At 42.2% G+C, this 17,192-nt stretch overlaps 1 protein-coding gene across 1 annotated transcript in view; it reads right to left on the bottom strand.

The window, feature by feature from the left end:
- Positions 1–459: 459 nt before the first annotated feature.
- The window catches only part of KCTD1 (potassium channel tetramerization domain containing 1), a 67,762-nt gene continuing 51,029 nt past the window's right edge, over positions 460–17,192 (bottom strand). The window contains exons 3-5 of the mRNA XM_068396657.1: positions 7,127–7,271; positions 4,562–4,867; positions 460–759 (exon numbers count right to left, since the gene is read on the bottom strand). Of these exons, the coding sequence (XP_068252758.1) occupies positions 601–759; positions 4,562–4,867; positions 7,127–7,271 (610 nt within the window). The 3' untranslated portion in view covers positions 460–600. The remainder of the gene's footprint in view (positions 760–4,561; positions 4,868–7,126; positions 7,272–17,192) is intronic.

A 17,192-nucleotide genomic window follows, 5' to 3' on the forward strand; every position in this document is an offset into this window, starting at 1 on the left:
ACTTTTAAAATTTCAGTCGACTAGCTTTCCAACGCAATGGATGGTCGTCTCTTGAACACCTGCCCATCCACCTCTAAAAATGACAGACATAAACCTCCATACGCAAATAAAGTTGAGTCAAGGTGTGTACACATTAAAAAGTGGATGGCTGTTTGGCAATGGGAAATGGGTGAAGAATAGTCTGTGTATCCCCCCATGGTAATGGCTTGTACACTGTTAAGTGGGCCCATGTAAGGCCTAGGACACTTAATGGCCATCACAGCACCAACCTCATCTACCACTTTTTTGTTGTTGCATTTCCTACCCTTTGACATATACATACATATATATATATGTACATACATACATATACATACATATTTTTTATATATATGTGTGTGTGTTTCTTTTACACCTTGAGGTCATTATTATTACTACTATTCCAAATGTTCCCATATGAATTCAGGTGTGATCTCTATATTTGATATAAATGTGTCTTTTATTCAATTTTAGTTCCAGGACTTGTTTGGAGTCCAAACTGCACATGAAATGTCCCCCTTTTTTTTTTTTCTCTCTCTCTTTGCCTTTTTTTTTTTTTTTGCATAAAGAAACATGTCCATTTTAGTCCAGAGGCTCTTGCTTTATTCGAATGACGGAGGGTGCACGAGATGTCCTTCTGAGTTCTCGTCTCAGTACGTATTCACTGAATTGGGAAGAGTCCACCCCACCTCCACATGAGCCAACAATCTCAAACCCTCTTTGCTGTAACCTCTCAAGTACCTGCAAAAAAGAGGAAACAAATACCGATGTATAAGTAAATAAACAAACTACTTGCTGTACAAGGACGATAACTGCTGGTTTTAAATGGATCCAGCTAGGAAACAGAAGTGGTTACACAGACCCACTATCTCGTTCCTTCAGCTTCACTGTATTGGACTGATTTCTACTGACTTTGGCCACTGAGCAATAAGAAGAAAAATGATGAAATATGTATTTTATTTTTTTAGTACTGTCAACAAATCGAGTATTCTTCTAGCCACAGAAACATGCCTGGAAAAACACATTCTCTGCTTCACAAAATTTACACTACAAAAGGGCAAATACAGGATTCCACACCAGACACTGGGGGATGCTGAGCAAACACCTCAACTAAATGGTCACAACGCAGATACTGCGGTCACAATTCAGAAAAGTTACCATCATATTTTCTAGACACTTAAAAACCAACTGTGGTCGCAAGGATCTGTGCCTACAGTTACCTGTGGTAAAACCTGGGACCTTTTAACTTTAATTACAGGACTAACGAGTTCTGCCTATTCACCTTCTTTCCCCCCTTTTCACAACCTGAGTGTTGTTTCCAGTGGCAATGGAAACAATGGCAAAAAAGGAAAAAAAAAAAGGAAAAAAGAGTTAAGTCAGGCAGGGCTCCCTGAGGGAGTGGTGGGGGGAAGCACCTGCGCAGCTCAGCCAATGACCGATGGTGCAAAGACCTCAGCTCCCAGCACCAGCTCCAGGCTGCTACAAGCATGGTATCCTTCCACACCACTATTCCACTATTTTTTTTTAATTACCCATGTTCACGCTGTTTTACTGTAACTGCAGGGCTGAACTGTTATTTCCCTCATTTATACTCTGCTACTTTTATCATCTTCTTTATCTGTTCTGCTGCCTGGGCTTCCTTTGCCTCACCTGAGAAGGAGACCCTTCCAGGGCTTCACCAGGGTCAGCTGTGATGGCCACCAGCCCCAAGGTGGGGGCTGATGCTCCCACACTCCACAGGACCTGGGACCTGCTGTCCAGCATGACCAGACCTCACTGGGGTTGTGCTGGGAGCAGATGCCTACCAAGTCCTTCCCAGCTATTTCACCAATTAGCAAACTGGCTTGCATGTGTGCTGGGACAGCAAAGGCAAGCAGAGCGGCAGAAGGCTGCAGAGGACTGGGGTGGGGGGAGAAGGGAGCTGTGGTTTAAAACCACCTAAAACAAGACATGCCACGTCTTTACATGTATTACTTCAGGTCGGCATATGTCTTTCCGAAATACCTGAGCATGGCTAATTGCACAGCAGGCAAATCTTCAAAAAGGAGGGGACTTCAAAGCAACCATCAAATCATCCATGTGATTTCTGTTTATCCTGATCTTTAGCTTTTAACAACATAAGCCAAAATACCCCAGTGTGTCTCAGTGCACAGTGTAGGAGAACTTAGGTCCTGAGAAAAGATGCAACGGTACAAACTGGTCAGGAAACTAACCCAGCCCTGGGCAAATCGACTAGTCTGCACCTCACTTTCCAGGTCTATTGGTAGTCGCTGTCCCATCCTACATTGTTATTAAGACTTGGAGATGCTGATGTCCCCCAAAAATGGAAGATGCAGCATTATCAACGTGGGCTCATCGTGCTTCTTGAAGCCTGTGCCTATTTTGCCACTCTGACTTTGGTTTTTCACATCAGTAAATATGTTTGGCAATTCTTATTTGTGTGACAAAAATGTAAACATCAGGATAAGAGATAAACTGCTAAAGGATACAACTGCTTTGACAATTATCATATGTCATGTGGCTAAATAACCCTCCTTGAAAGTCCTATCCCTTTTCAGTTGTAATCTTACGTGTAGGGCTATTCTAGATATGCACTAATCACTACAACAAAACAACTTTGATGTTTCAGCATAACAGTAAAGGCCAATAACAGACACAACTGTCCAAGCATAACATGGGTTAACCATGTCTTGATAGGTCTAGATAGGTCTATCCAGACTCCTGTGTTAAGTGCTAGCACATCTGCCTGGCGAGCCTTCAGCACACACTGCAGCACTCAGCTTGCTTCCTCTGAGGAGGGAGCAGAGCAGAGCTTCTCTACCTGGACAACAGGACCTGGCAGAAGGAAAGATGCCAAGCTCAGCTTGAAAGTTTCTGCTGTGTAAGAACTCGCTCATGAGTCTGCAGCATTTAGGAGATGTATCTAAACCAAAGAGCATCAATAGTGCTAGTGACAATTCCAGATGTGAAGAAGTGCTGTCACTCCAAAGTGCTGGCTGTGCAGGATGTGCTAACTAGGTGGAGACAGGTGTGTGAGGTTGGTTGTTTTTAACCAACAAAGGATAAAACAGATGACACTATAAGTTTATTATAATTCTTCCAGAAATTACCTGCACAGGTAATCTGTCTCCCAGATTTTTTCTCACCCATTTCATAACAGCTACTATTTTAGATCACAGAATCACAGAATCAATCAGGTTGGAAGAGACCTCAGGGATCATCGAGTCCAACCATTGCCCTGACACCACCATGTCAACTAGACCATGGCACTAAGTGCCATGTCCAGTCTTTTCTTAAACACATCTAGAAATGGTGACTCCACCACCTCCCTGGGCAGCCCGTTCCAATAGCTAATGACCCCTTCTGTGAAGATATTGCTACATCCTCTACTATGCCATAATAAATTAGGAAAAACTGCTGAAAGTGAAACAGGAGGGTCCTCCCTGAGACCACAGAAAGAGGTGTTTATTTGCAATATGCAAATGTGCCTTTTTGTTACCTCAGCAAGGGGGAAGACTGAACATGTTGTCTTTATCCAAAGTAAAAAGCGTATGGTGATTTATTCAAGAAGCAATAGGGAGGTCTTTATCAAATGCAAAAGACCTGGGTAACACTGGAAAAGTGACACCCTCGTTTTTAACCACATCTGTGATAACTTCCCCCCTATTGTTCCCTTCACATTACACCTCTTGCCTGATAGTCTTGTTGAAGGGTTAAAGCCCTCCTAGGATGCCCCAGTTCGAGGGGTAGCAGAGGGGGCTGAGGTAAAGTCCCCTCTACAAGGGTAAGACTCAACAGATGCCTTCTCCTGCAACTGCAGGCTGCTCTCTTCTCCAGAAGTACTGGGTCCTGTTTCAGGAGGAAGGAGGAGAAAGGCTGGCTGTGTTCTCCCTCCATGGAAGTGTGTCCCTCCTTTCAGCAGCTAGCCAATGCTGCTGTCCAGGCGTCTCTTTCTCACATTAATCCCCCTTTCCTCTCAATTCCCCAGAATAAGAGACCAGGACTTCACGTTTTTGCTCCTCTGTTCTTCCTATTTAGTTTCAGAGCTCCTGTAGACTCTGGTAAGTCAGAGCATCTCCACTACCTTCTCAGGTGAAGGTACAGCTCCTGGTGCCCTCACAACAGCCTCTGTAGGGATGTGGCATCCTCCCTCCCTGGCTTGAGGTGTCCCTGTGCCCCCTCATCAATCCAGAAAACAATTTATAACAAGCAGGGCAAGGGACTGGAAGCAGGCTTGAATGGTTGCTTTGTATTCAAATGCCAAAAAATGTTTCTCCAAATATACAATGTCTTTATATTGAGGCAAACATCTACCTCCTAAAGCAGGTTTTTAACACTACTGTAGTTTGCTTGCAAAGAGATTTGGTAATGATGTGTGTGAATTAAGCTGAGAAATCAGCCCTGATCCATAAACATAAATAAGTAGCTCAAAGCCTCCAGCTGATTTTGTTCTTCAAAATGCTCCACTGACAGAGCAGAGGGTCAATCCACTTGTACCTGGCTAGCAGGCTCCCTTCCACAAAATGCATACGTGACTTCCTACCTGAACTGAGTTGAGGTGACAGTATCCGTTCAGCGGAAATCGGATGACATGCGTCGAGTCGTGATTCCAGCCAGCATTGACAGAATTACACATCACGTCACCGATTTCTGGAAACACTTCTTCTATCAATGACTTATCGCCACTCAGTGTAATCCTCTCTCCCAGATCTGGGGCAACTCGCACCACCAGGCACTCACAAGACTTTGAGAAGCGGCCACTCTCCCGGTCCTGTTTCCACCTTTCCATCTCTCCTAGCATGGGCTGAAGCTGGAAATACTTTGCTTCTTCATATAACAAAGTGTAGTCCTGAAAGACACGTATGTTACTGTGCACAATTAAGGAAGAGGCATTGCTAATGTACCGCTTAATGTATACAGTTATTCAGGGTAACGCCGCTCTAGATCTGGAACCCTTCAGACATAGTTCGTAATTACTGTGTAGGAAGGTGTAATAAAATAACAGTGCAAGCAAAAAATAACCATCAGCCACTTGAGACAGACTGGGTATAGCAGCGTTTGGGAGGGGAGGGGGAGGCTATGCTTGCTCAACTCCCTCCTGCTATGGAATAAACCAGGCAAAAAACCCACTTTTTCCTGCATTTTATCCCCATAGTGATGTCATAGAATAATGACCTCATTGAACAGATGGAACAGAATTCAATCAGGATTCAGAAAATTCATCACTAGGATCCACCGAGTCTTACAGCAATACTAGCAGGCATTGTAACAGGTATAAGAATGTAAATGACGGAGCCTGTGATGGTTCTAACTGTAAAATGATTCAGATATTTGCATAATGAATTGCACATATTACTGCATTTTAAAAATTAAGTATTTAATACCTCCCCATTTTGCCAACAGTATTGTTTACTACAATAAACCCATTTTTAAGCATAGCCAGTACAGAAGTAAATTAGAACTGATGATCTGGAGTCTGTCTACTGCCATTTTTTAAATGAAAAAAAAAAATCTTGTTTTTCTACGTTTAAGAGCGTAAGACCGTTTGCAAAATATTTAGACGGAGAAAAGCAATATACAAGAATTAGGGAAGACAGAGGAACAGAATGACAACAAAGGAAGACTGCTAACAGTCAATATGGCCCTGAATTTGAGCTAGAGACAGAATGCATTATGAGAATGGGACACCTAAAACCATGCTCAAAATACTGCTTACATTTAATGTGCAACAAAAAAGTCATCTAATCTATATATTTCTAAGAAACAAGGACTGCTATTCATTTTAAGCACCGACCTTTTGGACGCCTTAAAGCATAACTAGAAAGGAGACCCCTTTGAACATCATCTTGGTTGGATGAACTTGCCAGGAGTTACATTTTTAATTTCAGCACAGCTACAGCATATTTATGTGTTTAAAAGGCACTGCGTATGTAACTTCTTAATATTTCATGGAAGGCGGCTTTTCCTTTTTCTGTATTTCTGAATTACCTTCAGGACAACCACCGAGAGCAGCACAAAGCCATGCTAAGGCTTCAAAAGAGGGATATGACGCTTATCGGCTAGTCCCAAACTCCTGCCTTATTCAGGTAGGTCTACCCTTGTCATGCATGGGAGATGTATGAGTCTATAGCAGATGATTCAATGTTTGCTGCAATACGGCTCCTGAACTCAACCTCACACCTATTATGCCCCAAACACCTGAAAATGTCTCAGATATGAGGGATAAAAGACTGCACAGTGTGAACTGCTCTAATCCTTCCCCATCACCTCTCCTGTTCAATCTGAATTGCTGTATTTCCTACGGTGAACTAGTGGCACAGCCAGCTATGTAGATATGCATTCATTAAATAACGATAAAGATCTGTTCTGATTGCAACCGCGGTCTCCGGTGCTCTCTTCGCTGACACCACATATACACCCACATATCTACAAGTGAATAAACACAGAACATCAACTCAGAGTCTGAAGCTCTGCCTCTGTAGGCTAATGTCTAACGTGGTGAACTACCACAAATTTAATTTGTTATTAAAAAGAAAAAAAGCAAGCTCTTTAATAAAGTTTAATAATAAACGTGGTACTACTCATCCCCGACTCCTCTAGAACTCCAGAATTAAACTTGCAATATGCATTCAAGAGTCTGGGGAAGAAAATATTCTATGACTTAATGCTCAAATATTACCATGTATGCAGTTTATTTTGTCAATACTGTGATTCCCACACCATTCTCTGAGTTTCAGCGTGGGAGTGGAAGCTGGAGTTGCTGCAATCAGAGGGGAAGCATAAAAGCGGATGAGAAGACAAGTAATCAGCAAAGCTCACAGTCGGTTACAGATTGTAACATCCTTTCTGTCTCCATCAGCATCCTACGATATTTAATTTCCCTAGGTCAAACATGGCAAGGTTGCTCCATTACGCTATATCCAGGAGGGGAAAAGTTAATTTTGATGCCACCCTAGGAAAGGCCGACAGATGCCACTTTAGCAACCCCACGCTTACTTTTGCCACATATCTGAAATCAAACACCATACCCTACAAGTCCTCCCCACCTGTTTTGACTACATGCTTTACCAAGGTACATGCAGAACACCCAAGTCCCTTGAAATCTCACCTTGAAATCATCAGGAATGAGGAGTTTCGATGTCCTTAAAAAATTCAAGATATATCTGAACATCTGCCCATCTCTGTCGATGAAATAATGCTGCTTGAGACTGTCGAGGACAATGGGCTCCGTGCCATCGAAAAGCCGGCCGATTCTGCAGAGGAAACAAGAGGCGAATGGCAGGGTCAGAACAAGCTCTGCTCAGCAGCCGGCCAAACAGCCCGATGCTGCAAAACCCCCTTGCGCCAATTTCACTGAAGCAGCTCCATGGCTCTGCTTTGTAAGAAAAGGGCTGGTTTCAAACCACGATCTAAGCTGGGTGTTTTCCAGCACGGCCTCAGAAACTTTTAAGTGGCATCGCTGGGGAGGTGGAGGGGGAAGCAACAGGGGCAGGAGCCTCTCACACCAGCCTCACTGCCCAAACCCATGTCTCGTGAGATGACACCCCCTCAATTATTTTGGACGCTTCTCTTGATAGCCCCCATCTGCAGACCCCGTCCCTCCAGAAGCATCGATCCCCTTCATTCTGCTTTCTGGGGGACTGCACTGTGAATCTGATTTTGCACTCAGGAAAAGGTTTTTTTTTTTTGGTTGTTTCCTTGTTTCTTGTTTGTTTGTTTTTAAACCCAGAACATTTTTTGGATGCCATTTATTGCAACCAACACTTGGACAGGCACAACTGAGGGGGCAGCACATTGTGGGAATATGCAGCTGGGGATACAAAGTCTATAACATTTCATCATGAGGTAATGATTTCACAGTGAAAATTAACTGTTTGTGGCAGGTATCAACTAGCACACCAAAATAATCGGGAAAAATGCCTCAGTTTTGACAGAGACCACCCACTGACCACCAGAACCATGCAGCCACCTAGAAAGCCTCCGCATGCCAACAGTTCTTTCAACAGCAATCACTGGGCGCACACGTTTTCTAGACGTGCGCCCCACAAACCTGCTTTTGTTAGAGCAGTAGGAAGGGCTGAAAACTCCGAACAAAACCCCCGACAGAGTAACACGAAATATGTGTTGTGTTTCTGCACCAGAGCATTTGCAAAATGCTCCTGAGTCACTGGCGGTTTCCCAATGAAGTCAGCAGAGTGACTGGTAGGCTTGATTTTGTGTGCCTGTTTATACGGCTGTATGTGCAACGTGGAAGTACTTTTTGATTCTTTCTGACACTGGCACTCTCAAAACTGTAAACAAAACCACCCTCTCGAAATAGCTCACTTGTGATACATCACACGGCCACTCCATGTGAAACACTACCAATGGTTTTGAACTTGACTTCAGAGCCTTGTCACAACCCGTTACATTCTGCAATATTCTGCTGATTCTGTGTTTTCATTATTTGAATGAAAAGACTCACTCATGTGTGGTGTTTATCCCAATATAACCAATCTGAGTCAGGAACCAGGACAGTAAAACCTCTGCAGGATACTAAAGAGCATACAGTAGTATCACCATATGTCAGCATGGAGGTAGGGGACCGAAAGGCACTTTTGTTCCCTGATCACACTAAGTTTGTGGCATAGGTAAGGTACAAGTCTGTCTTCTCACAAAAAGGATACAGCAAGCACAACAACCAGTCATGGCACACTATTTTTGTTACAAGAGAAGTGAAGAAACAACCATTCCCCATCACCAGTAGAAAAAAAAACAGGAAAACAGCCTTCCTGGCTACATGAAGCATCCCAGTCTGAGAGACACCCCATCCATCAGTCAGCAGAAGGGGATCTCCAGGAAAGGTTCAAGGGGCAAAAGACAGAAGCGGTTCCCAAAGAGGGGGAGATGGCAGGGCTCGCAGTGGAGTCTCGGGGAACTGCAGAGGGATGGGGCTCCAGGTGACTACACGCCGGGTTGTACCCACAGCCATGCACACTCCCTTTGAAAATGGCACGGCAAACCCAAACGGAGTTTGGAGTGATTGTGCCTGCAGCAGGGACCGCAGTATCGCACCCGGTAATAAGTTGTGAACAGAATACAAGTCTGATCTATTCTTTCTCATCAGCTGGGAGAGATGAAGACCAGAAAAGAAATAAAACCCCATTAATCTCAGCTGGCCATTGAAAATTCTGTAGGAAATGCCTGAATCAATTCAAATTGCACAAAATCTGTAACTTACAAGGAATGATACATATTTTGCAGAATGATCAGGCACAATATATTTCTTTCTCAAAGCCATCCATTACCAGAAATTCAAGCTTTCTTCCTCAGATACTTGTTACTGCCTGCCCTGCTGCTCAAAATTTAAGCTGCAACAGGCCATATAATACAGGTTCCTGTTCACTAGGTGGATGAACAACATTTATGTCTAATATGGATGCACTGAGCATTTAGAATTAATTTTTCCCTCTACTGAAGCATGTTGTCTTGGAATCTATCATGGAATTCACACACAAAACATATATTTGGCTGAGTCAGCCATTACTGAAATGTATAATGGTAATTGGTTTCTGCAGCATTTTCCTAGCTCTAAATTACTACTATAATTACATATTTTAAATGTCTAGGCTTTTTGTCTTCATTTTATTAATTGTTTAGGAGAAGAACAAGATACTATCAGAGGACAGAGCCTTCTGACAAAACCATAATGCTGACAAGAGCGTACAACCATCAGGAGTGCTACCTAGGACCTGAAAGACATTGGGTCTGGGCTGGAAGAGTTAACAGAAAGCGCTGCCTTAGTGCTCTGCTGATTTCAGCAGCAGAAAAACCCAAGGAATTGCAAAGTCCCAATTCCCTTCCCCTCCCCTGGCAGGATCACTTTGCAACACACAACTGCACTTTCACGTGTTAAAACAGCTTTGGAAGGGTAGACTCCCAGCAGAGAGACTTCTGTAAACAAAATTAAAGCCTTTTTCCTTTTCAGATGGAAAAATACAGATTCCAGCTTCCTTCACATGGCCTCCATGGAAAGACTTGAGATAATATGGGACCCAAATCTGGTGGCATGGTCCTTCTCCTAAGCTGCATTTGCTACACCCATCAGGAGAGGAGACCGGGCAATGCCAGGATCTGGGGAACAAACGACATCTTCACCCTCCAGCCTCTCCCTGTACTCTTGGGTTCCTGGAAGCACAGTGGCAAGCTCTTTGCCGTACCTTGCTTGGCAACTTTTCTATACAATAATATTCGAGTAACCATCCTCCCGGTCACCCATAGCTCTGCTGTTACTCCTGCTTGGTCTCACACTGCAACTACAAATGCTTAAGAGACATCAATCTGCTGGCATGAGAAGGGACTGTTAAGTCACGTTTATTGTGATTTCACTTCCCAACAAAACCTGAAAGATGTTTTTCTCCATCTCCTTCTTGACAACGTTGGCCAATGATTGGCAAAGATAACTTTTTTTTTTTAAATGACAAATACTTAACAGCTGAATGGATTTACAAACAGGAAAGAGCTTTGAAGGAAGCTTGCAAAATAAGCTGATAATTATATGCAGAATTATCCAAATATCAAGGGTAAAGGATAAGAAACTATAGTCCATTTACAAGAAAATGTACTTCTGAAATATTTAATTAAAACTAACAGGCTGGAATTTTCTGTATACGAGGAAAATTAATGTCCCATGGGTTGAAAGTGCGACCTCCAATGGGTAATAATTAATGTCTATGGCTTTAACTATCATATTGCACTGTCAGAAATTGAATGCTTCAAGGTTTGAAAATATAACCAGTGGAAAACTCAGCTTCCATCAGAGAATTTGCTTTTACTTTAAGGACACAAACAGGTACAGCCACAAGCCCGATTTTAGTGGGGAGAAAACAACTGGATATGGAAGAGATCAATGTTTTACTTGAATAAAATACTGTAGGGATCCTTCTCCCCACAGACCAATACTCCCATAGCTTGCACGGGAAGATGACATTGCTTACAGGATTTTTCAAATTCTTCAGAAACAAGTGCTGTTTGTCAAGTATAAAAATATACTCAGTCTGCAGGAAAACTGTATACATAGTGTAAGTGTTTATAACCTTGCTCTCTCAGTGGATAAATATTTACATATATTATTATACACATAAAGAGAAAGACTTCCCTTTAGTATATTCTGCCTCAGTTGAGAATTTGGGAAAGCAGCAATAATTAGGAACAAGATGGCCATATTAATTAAGTCAACTATTGCACAACTTAACACTAAGAAAAATGACGCGGTTCTGCAGATTGTTTTAGCAGCTTCAGTGGACAGAGCTAAAATTCTTCCCTTTTGTATTCAAAGGGATACAAGGAACATGGAAAAGCAGCAAGTCTTGATGTTTGCAAGCATGCAGAATATTGCATTACTTTCAATCTAAGGTAGAAATAAACCTACTACTTTTTTTTCTGAGAAAACACAGGTTCATTATTATTGAATATATTAAGTATATTATTTCTCATATTATTATAATTATCAGAGGACAAAACCTCAAAACTGGAAATTTTTTTTGCAATATACTATTTTCAAGAGTTCTAAGCTGTCAGCTTTCCCTGCTCTCTGTGTCTTATGCAGAACATCAAAAAGGGAGGAGAACTCCGGGTGTGTAATAACCCAGCGGAGGGAACTGTGCAGCAGAAGAGGCATCAGCGATGCCCTGGCACCCGCAACCCTGTGCTGATGGCAGGGCAAGAAGCTGCCTGGGACTCCACCGAGGTCAGATATTCACTGGCTGGCAAGGGGAAAGCATTCATGAAAACACATCTCTCCCTCCAATAATGAATTACACAGCAAGGAAAAAGTATTTTAGTTGAAATCTTACTCACCTGGCTGGAGCCACTGTGGCAAAGTGAGTAGGGGTTTGGCCCATAAAAGGGTAAGTGAATGCAAGTTTTACTGTCACATCATTATATTTATGTGGCTAATGGGAATGCTTATTTAACGCTCTGGGGTGTGCGGAGAGCGAGCTGGAATAGGCTTTTACTTTTTTTTTTCTCTGTGACTTTTTAGTCCACATTGTCCTTATTAATTTCTTTTCATTTTCTTTTACTAAGTGCTCAAAGGCAATTTGCATAAGAGCCCATTATAAATTAGATCCGTTTAACGGTATGCTCATCTCATGGCTATTTAATTTTACTTCCTCGTATGTCTAAATTATATCATTTTGCACTGTCCCCTAGAAGCTAGTGCATTTGAAGAGGTATCCACACCAGGGAGAAATGCTATCCTACCCAAGTGGAGAATGACAAGGTTTCTATCCACTTTAACAGTAACAAGCTGCTCTTCTTTTTTGAACACCTCACATCATTTAGATCCACAGCAACTGAATACCCAGAAATCTTTATAACTCTGCTTAACAAAAGTTGGCTCATAAACATGATATAACAGAATACATTTGCAATTTTCAGGAACATACATTATGAAAACCGCAGTTTAACCAAATACCCTGTTGTAATCTCTTGCTCTCAGTGCTATTATAATTTGTTCTTATCTCTTCCTCCTTACATTTAATTTAAGGTTTCATGTCCATGAGTCTCAGGAATTCCTTGGCACAGTCAGTTCCTACATTATCAGAAGAGGTATGAATACAATGATTATAAAGCAAACGTGACAGGAAAAATGTATTAAAACCTAAAATCTCATTAAACCTTCTATAGAAAAGGTATTTGTATAGGAACCAAAATGACAGAGCAAGAAGCATGTACAGGAGGAGGCATTAAAACACCAGTTCTTATGAGATTTAAAAGAAAATGTTACATGGCATTTTAAAGAACAGATAAATCCCAGACATTGAGTAGAAGGATATCAAACCTTTGTGGAAATATTTGCTAAAGATTAAAGAACTGAATCATTCACATGGAGATCATGTCAAACATCTTAAGATAGTCATTCGAGCATGGAAGCAAAAGAAAAGGTAAAGGCAAGCTCAGAGGGCTAATAAAACATTTGGAAGAAATTGAGATAGACAAGAAGTGGTGAATAGCCTTAAACGCAGAGTAAAGCATGTGAGGAACAGATGAAAAGGATCTGAAATGATGAGTGAGGTGGTATCGTCACGGAATGCATCAGAGGAAAAAAAAAACGAAGCATGGGATTTGCTATAACCTGCCTGATCAGAGGCAGCACCAGGGAGAGATGAAAGCAAATCAGACTTATTACAAAATGAACTAATAGTGATTGGATCTAACCCACATGGACAAACCGACATATCAACTGGAAAAGAATAAATTGCACAACACCATGTAGTCATGTTGCAGGAATGCTACTTACACGAGAGCGAACTACCACTTTCTATGCCGCAGATGAGCGTGGAGATGATGAGATGTGTAACTAAATGACAGCTGAACAAAAGGGGGTATGTGGGTCACAGGAAACATTGGGGTGAACTGAAAAATGGATGGCTAAGGCTCCAGAAGTCAATAGCAGCACCCTAATCTCTGTTTGTCTGAAAAGGAAGTTTTTCTAAGAAAAGTCAAAACCTGTATTTTCCTGCTAAACCCGTGATCTAACAACCCAGGAGATTCACACCAGAAGTCGTAATTACACTATGAAATACAGCTAATATGGGAACTCCCCTGACGTACGTAACATACTGGTTGACAGCCTTATGGTGGGTGGTGGGTGCCTGAATGCTCAACAGAAGTAGGCCAAAAAATGTAGGCTCTGTCACAGCCTTCTCCTGGGATGTTCAAAAGCCCATTCCCAAACTGAAGACCACCATTCACCCAGACCCAAATGGCACTTGTAGAAACACTGAAATTTTAGAAAAGAAAGGAATAAATAGTTGGGATGGGATGTCAAGAGCTGGTGACTCATGGCTATAAAACTATACATGTGGGCAGATGGAAACCATCTCCCACATGGCAGCAAGGGTGAGGCCAGGAAAGCACTATCCCCAGACTGCAGACGATCGGCCAGGAAGTTTCTGTTTACCATATACCTTCTCTCTCTGCTCTGGTCTACCAAAGAGATACAGACAGATAAGAGGAACAGGCTGCAACCCAAATCTGCATCTTTTCACACAAGGCTGGGCAGGTAAGCATTTTAAAAGCAATTTCAACACCGTTCAGACCTCCTGAACCTCTAGGTTGCATTACAGGCTTCAGATGTGGCTGAGAGGTCTGTCCTCTGCTCTCCCACCCCAGACCAGGACCCTCACCTCCACAATCCCCAGCATTTTTGGCAAAGTGAGGTTCCTCCATCTGACAGACACTGAATTTGCTGACACTCTCCAAGACATCCTGCCTATCCCTGACCCTCACAGATTTGCTTGTCTCCAGATACCAAGCACTCCCTTAAGCCCTTTTGCTACCATACAGACTCGTCTCCAGAAAACTTAAGTCTTGCAATCCCAAAATAGGCTGTCCCTTCAGCCAAACTACTATCTACAGAGCAGTACCACAGCCCCTCTCTTCTTCTAGGATGCTGAGACACCTCTCTGACCAGCCAGTGCTCTGATCAACCCACCCCACGTGCCAAGTCAAGGAGACCCAGAGCAGGGGCAGAGGCTACAGATACCTGCCACCATTCCTCTCTCATCACGAGAGGCATTTTGCTCCAGCCATTTGTCAGGACATCAGGCAAAGAGCAGTGACATGTAACAGCTCACCTGCATGCCCACTGCTCCATAGCTGCAACTTGACTCCCAGTATTTTATGCTTTACAACGCCATCTCTCCTTGCTCTTTTTTTTCAGGCTCACTCATGCACTGGATCTACTGAAGAGCAGCCTGCAAGCCTTCAAGCCCCACATCTCCTACTGTGTTCAGTATCTTGCAAATAAGTCCTTAAAAAGCCCTTTTTAGTTTTCCAGTGCATATCAAAACCACTTTTCCTAAAATAATTTAAACCAATGAAATGTTAAATCCATTATTCATGCAAATACTTTTTCCATCTCTGTTTTTTGTAACCAAGTTTTCTTGGCAATGATAACATTCCACAGAAAAATTAACAAATATTCTCTTTGCTTGCCAAGATAATTTTACTAAGCTTGAATCCGATTTCACTGAGGTACCTTATTTATGTTTTATCTTGAGGGAAGATGCCTATTAAATTTGTAGCAACCGTGACTTTTTGCTTATGATATGGTTATTACCAAGTTATCAGGAGTACCTTTAAGTTACTAGGGTGCAATGGCAAATTAAGTACTTTGCGTCATAATTAGCTAATAACTTTTGAATTTTGTTTTAATCATGTTTAAGATGGTCAGGTTTGCTGTGAGTACAGATAATGGAGGATAGGAGCAGAACCAGAGTGTTTATCATTCAATACCAAAAGCCAGAAAGTAGCTAAACGGGTGAATGCACAACATCCCAAAGGCCATGATAATCTATAAATTCAGAACTCTTGAACCCTTTCGCAGGCAGCAATGTAATAAAGTAGAACTTGTGTCCTGGGATCATGTTGAAGTAAAAAGCAAAAATATATTAGCTCCAACCCACTCTCCTTTAAGCCTGCCAACTTTTCTTAAAAAGAAACAGACATGTTAGCAACCCATCTTCAAAGTCCTATCGATAAATCTGTAAATGCAGGTTCCACAAAGGGAGAACACTGTTAAAAAGCAACTTAAAAAAAGCTACCAGAGCCATTTCCCTTTCAAAAAATCTGAACATTAAAAAAAAAAACCACAAAAAACCAAAACCACTAAAAACCCCAAGAAACTCCCAACAACAAAACCTTCTCAGAATGGCAGAAATTCTTTGATGTATTCCTTCATACATCAAGTTTGCCCCTTGGCTTTCATGAATTTCATTCAAACCATTGTTAGCTCTCAGTATTTTCCTCTGTACCCTCAAGAAGGCTCGGCATCAAAATTCCACATACATATATCGCTGGAAATTATGAAATGCTCTGAGATTCTCCATTAAATCCCTTAGAAAACTATCAACGAAATGAGTTCTGAATCCAAACCCAAGAGACTGACAGTCCAGTTAAGCACATATATGCTACGTAAGAAGCGCTGTGATATCGCTAACTCTGCCCCTTTCCAGAACGTTACTTTGGGAACCAGGCATCGCACTTCATATGCCTGGAGCCTGTGCCCCTGTAAACAACAATCACTGCAATGCAACCACAATGAATTAAGCTTTCCAAGATCTTCACAACTTTGGTGACTTAGCCAGAAATTCTGGCTATGTTGTTTTGTTACCTGCTGTCTTCTCTAAGAGAAAGGACAACACATTTCTATAGACAGGACAAGAACACACTTGCCCTTCCCTTTGCAAGAGTTGTACAAACTCCTTCTGCACTGCAGCCCATAAATACAAGAGATCATACAACTACCTTCTGCGTGCTGTATAGTGGATCCTACGGGGGCTGCTCCTCAAGAGAGAAAGAGGCCACTTCTACATTAAAGTCTATGTAAAAGCTTCTCATTAATGAATAAAATTCAGAGTGAGAAAGTGCTTTAAGAACCTTTTGCTGTTAACTATGGTGAGCCTGTGTCCCCAGAAAACACCGTCCTCCAGAGCCCAGAATGGAATAAAGTATTCCCAAACATCCTTCCTCCTCTGCTCTCAATAAATACCTGTGAAAGTCACTTGCAAAGTCTGTAACATCATTCTCAAGTGCAGTTCATGCAGAGGACAACAATTTGCTACTGCTAGCTTGTGCAGGAGAAGGCTGTAAAACAGATTAACAGGTTTCAGCCCTGCTGCTGAAGCTCGAGCCGAAGCTCGGACTGTCACAAGACAAATTTGCCAGGAAAGGTAGAAAGGATGTTCAGCCTGCTTTTTTAAAGCCCTACAAGAATAGACAAAGGAAAAAAATACATATATAAAGAACATTATTAAGGTAGTCCAAACGAGTTTCACAAGTTAAGATATGTCAAATATTAGAGATGCTCCTGCAACTTTCATTTGCAAACTTCCCTCTGCACTTTAGACTTGGTCTTTAATGACCTACTATTTTCCCACAACACCTTCAACCCAGGCAGCATGCAACCTGGGGAGAAACCAGGGTTGTAGAGCGTAGCAGACTGTTGCCCATGGGACCCCTGCTTCATCTGTTGAAGGAGTAGGAGAAGGTCTAATGGATGAGGAAGGGGCTGCAGGAAGGGAATGCAGGTAAGGCAGACGGGGGCTGTGCTCCATCCAAGTGTGTGTCAGATTTCCTGCGCAATGCTACCACTAAGCATGCCTACCTCATTTTTTTCATCTCCTTTG

The sequence above is a fragment of the Nyctibius grandis genome, chromosome 3, assembly GCF_013368605.1.
Source record: "Nyctibius grandis isolate bNycGra1 chromosome 3, bNycGra1.pri, whole genome shotgun sequence".
Lineage (NCBI taxonomy): Eukaryota > Metazoa > Chordata > Aves > Nyctibiiformes > Nyctibiidae > Nyctibius > Nyctibius grandis.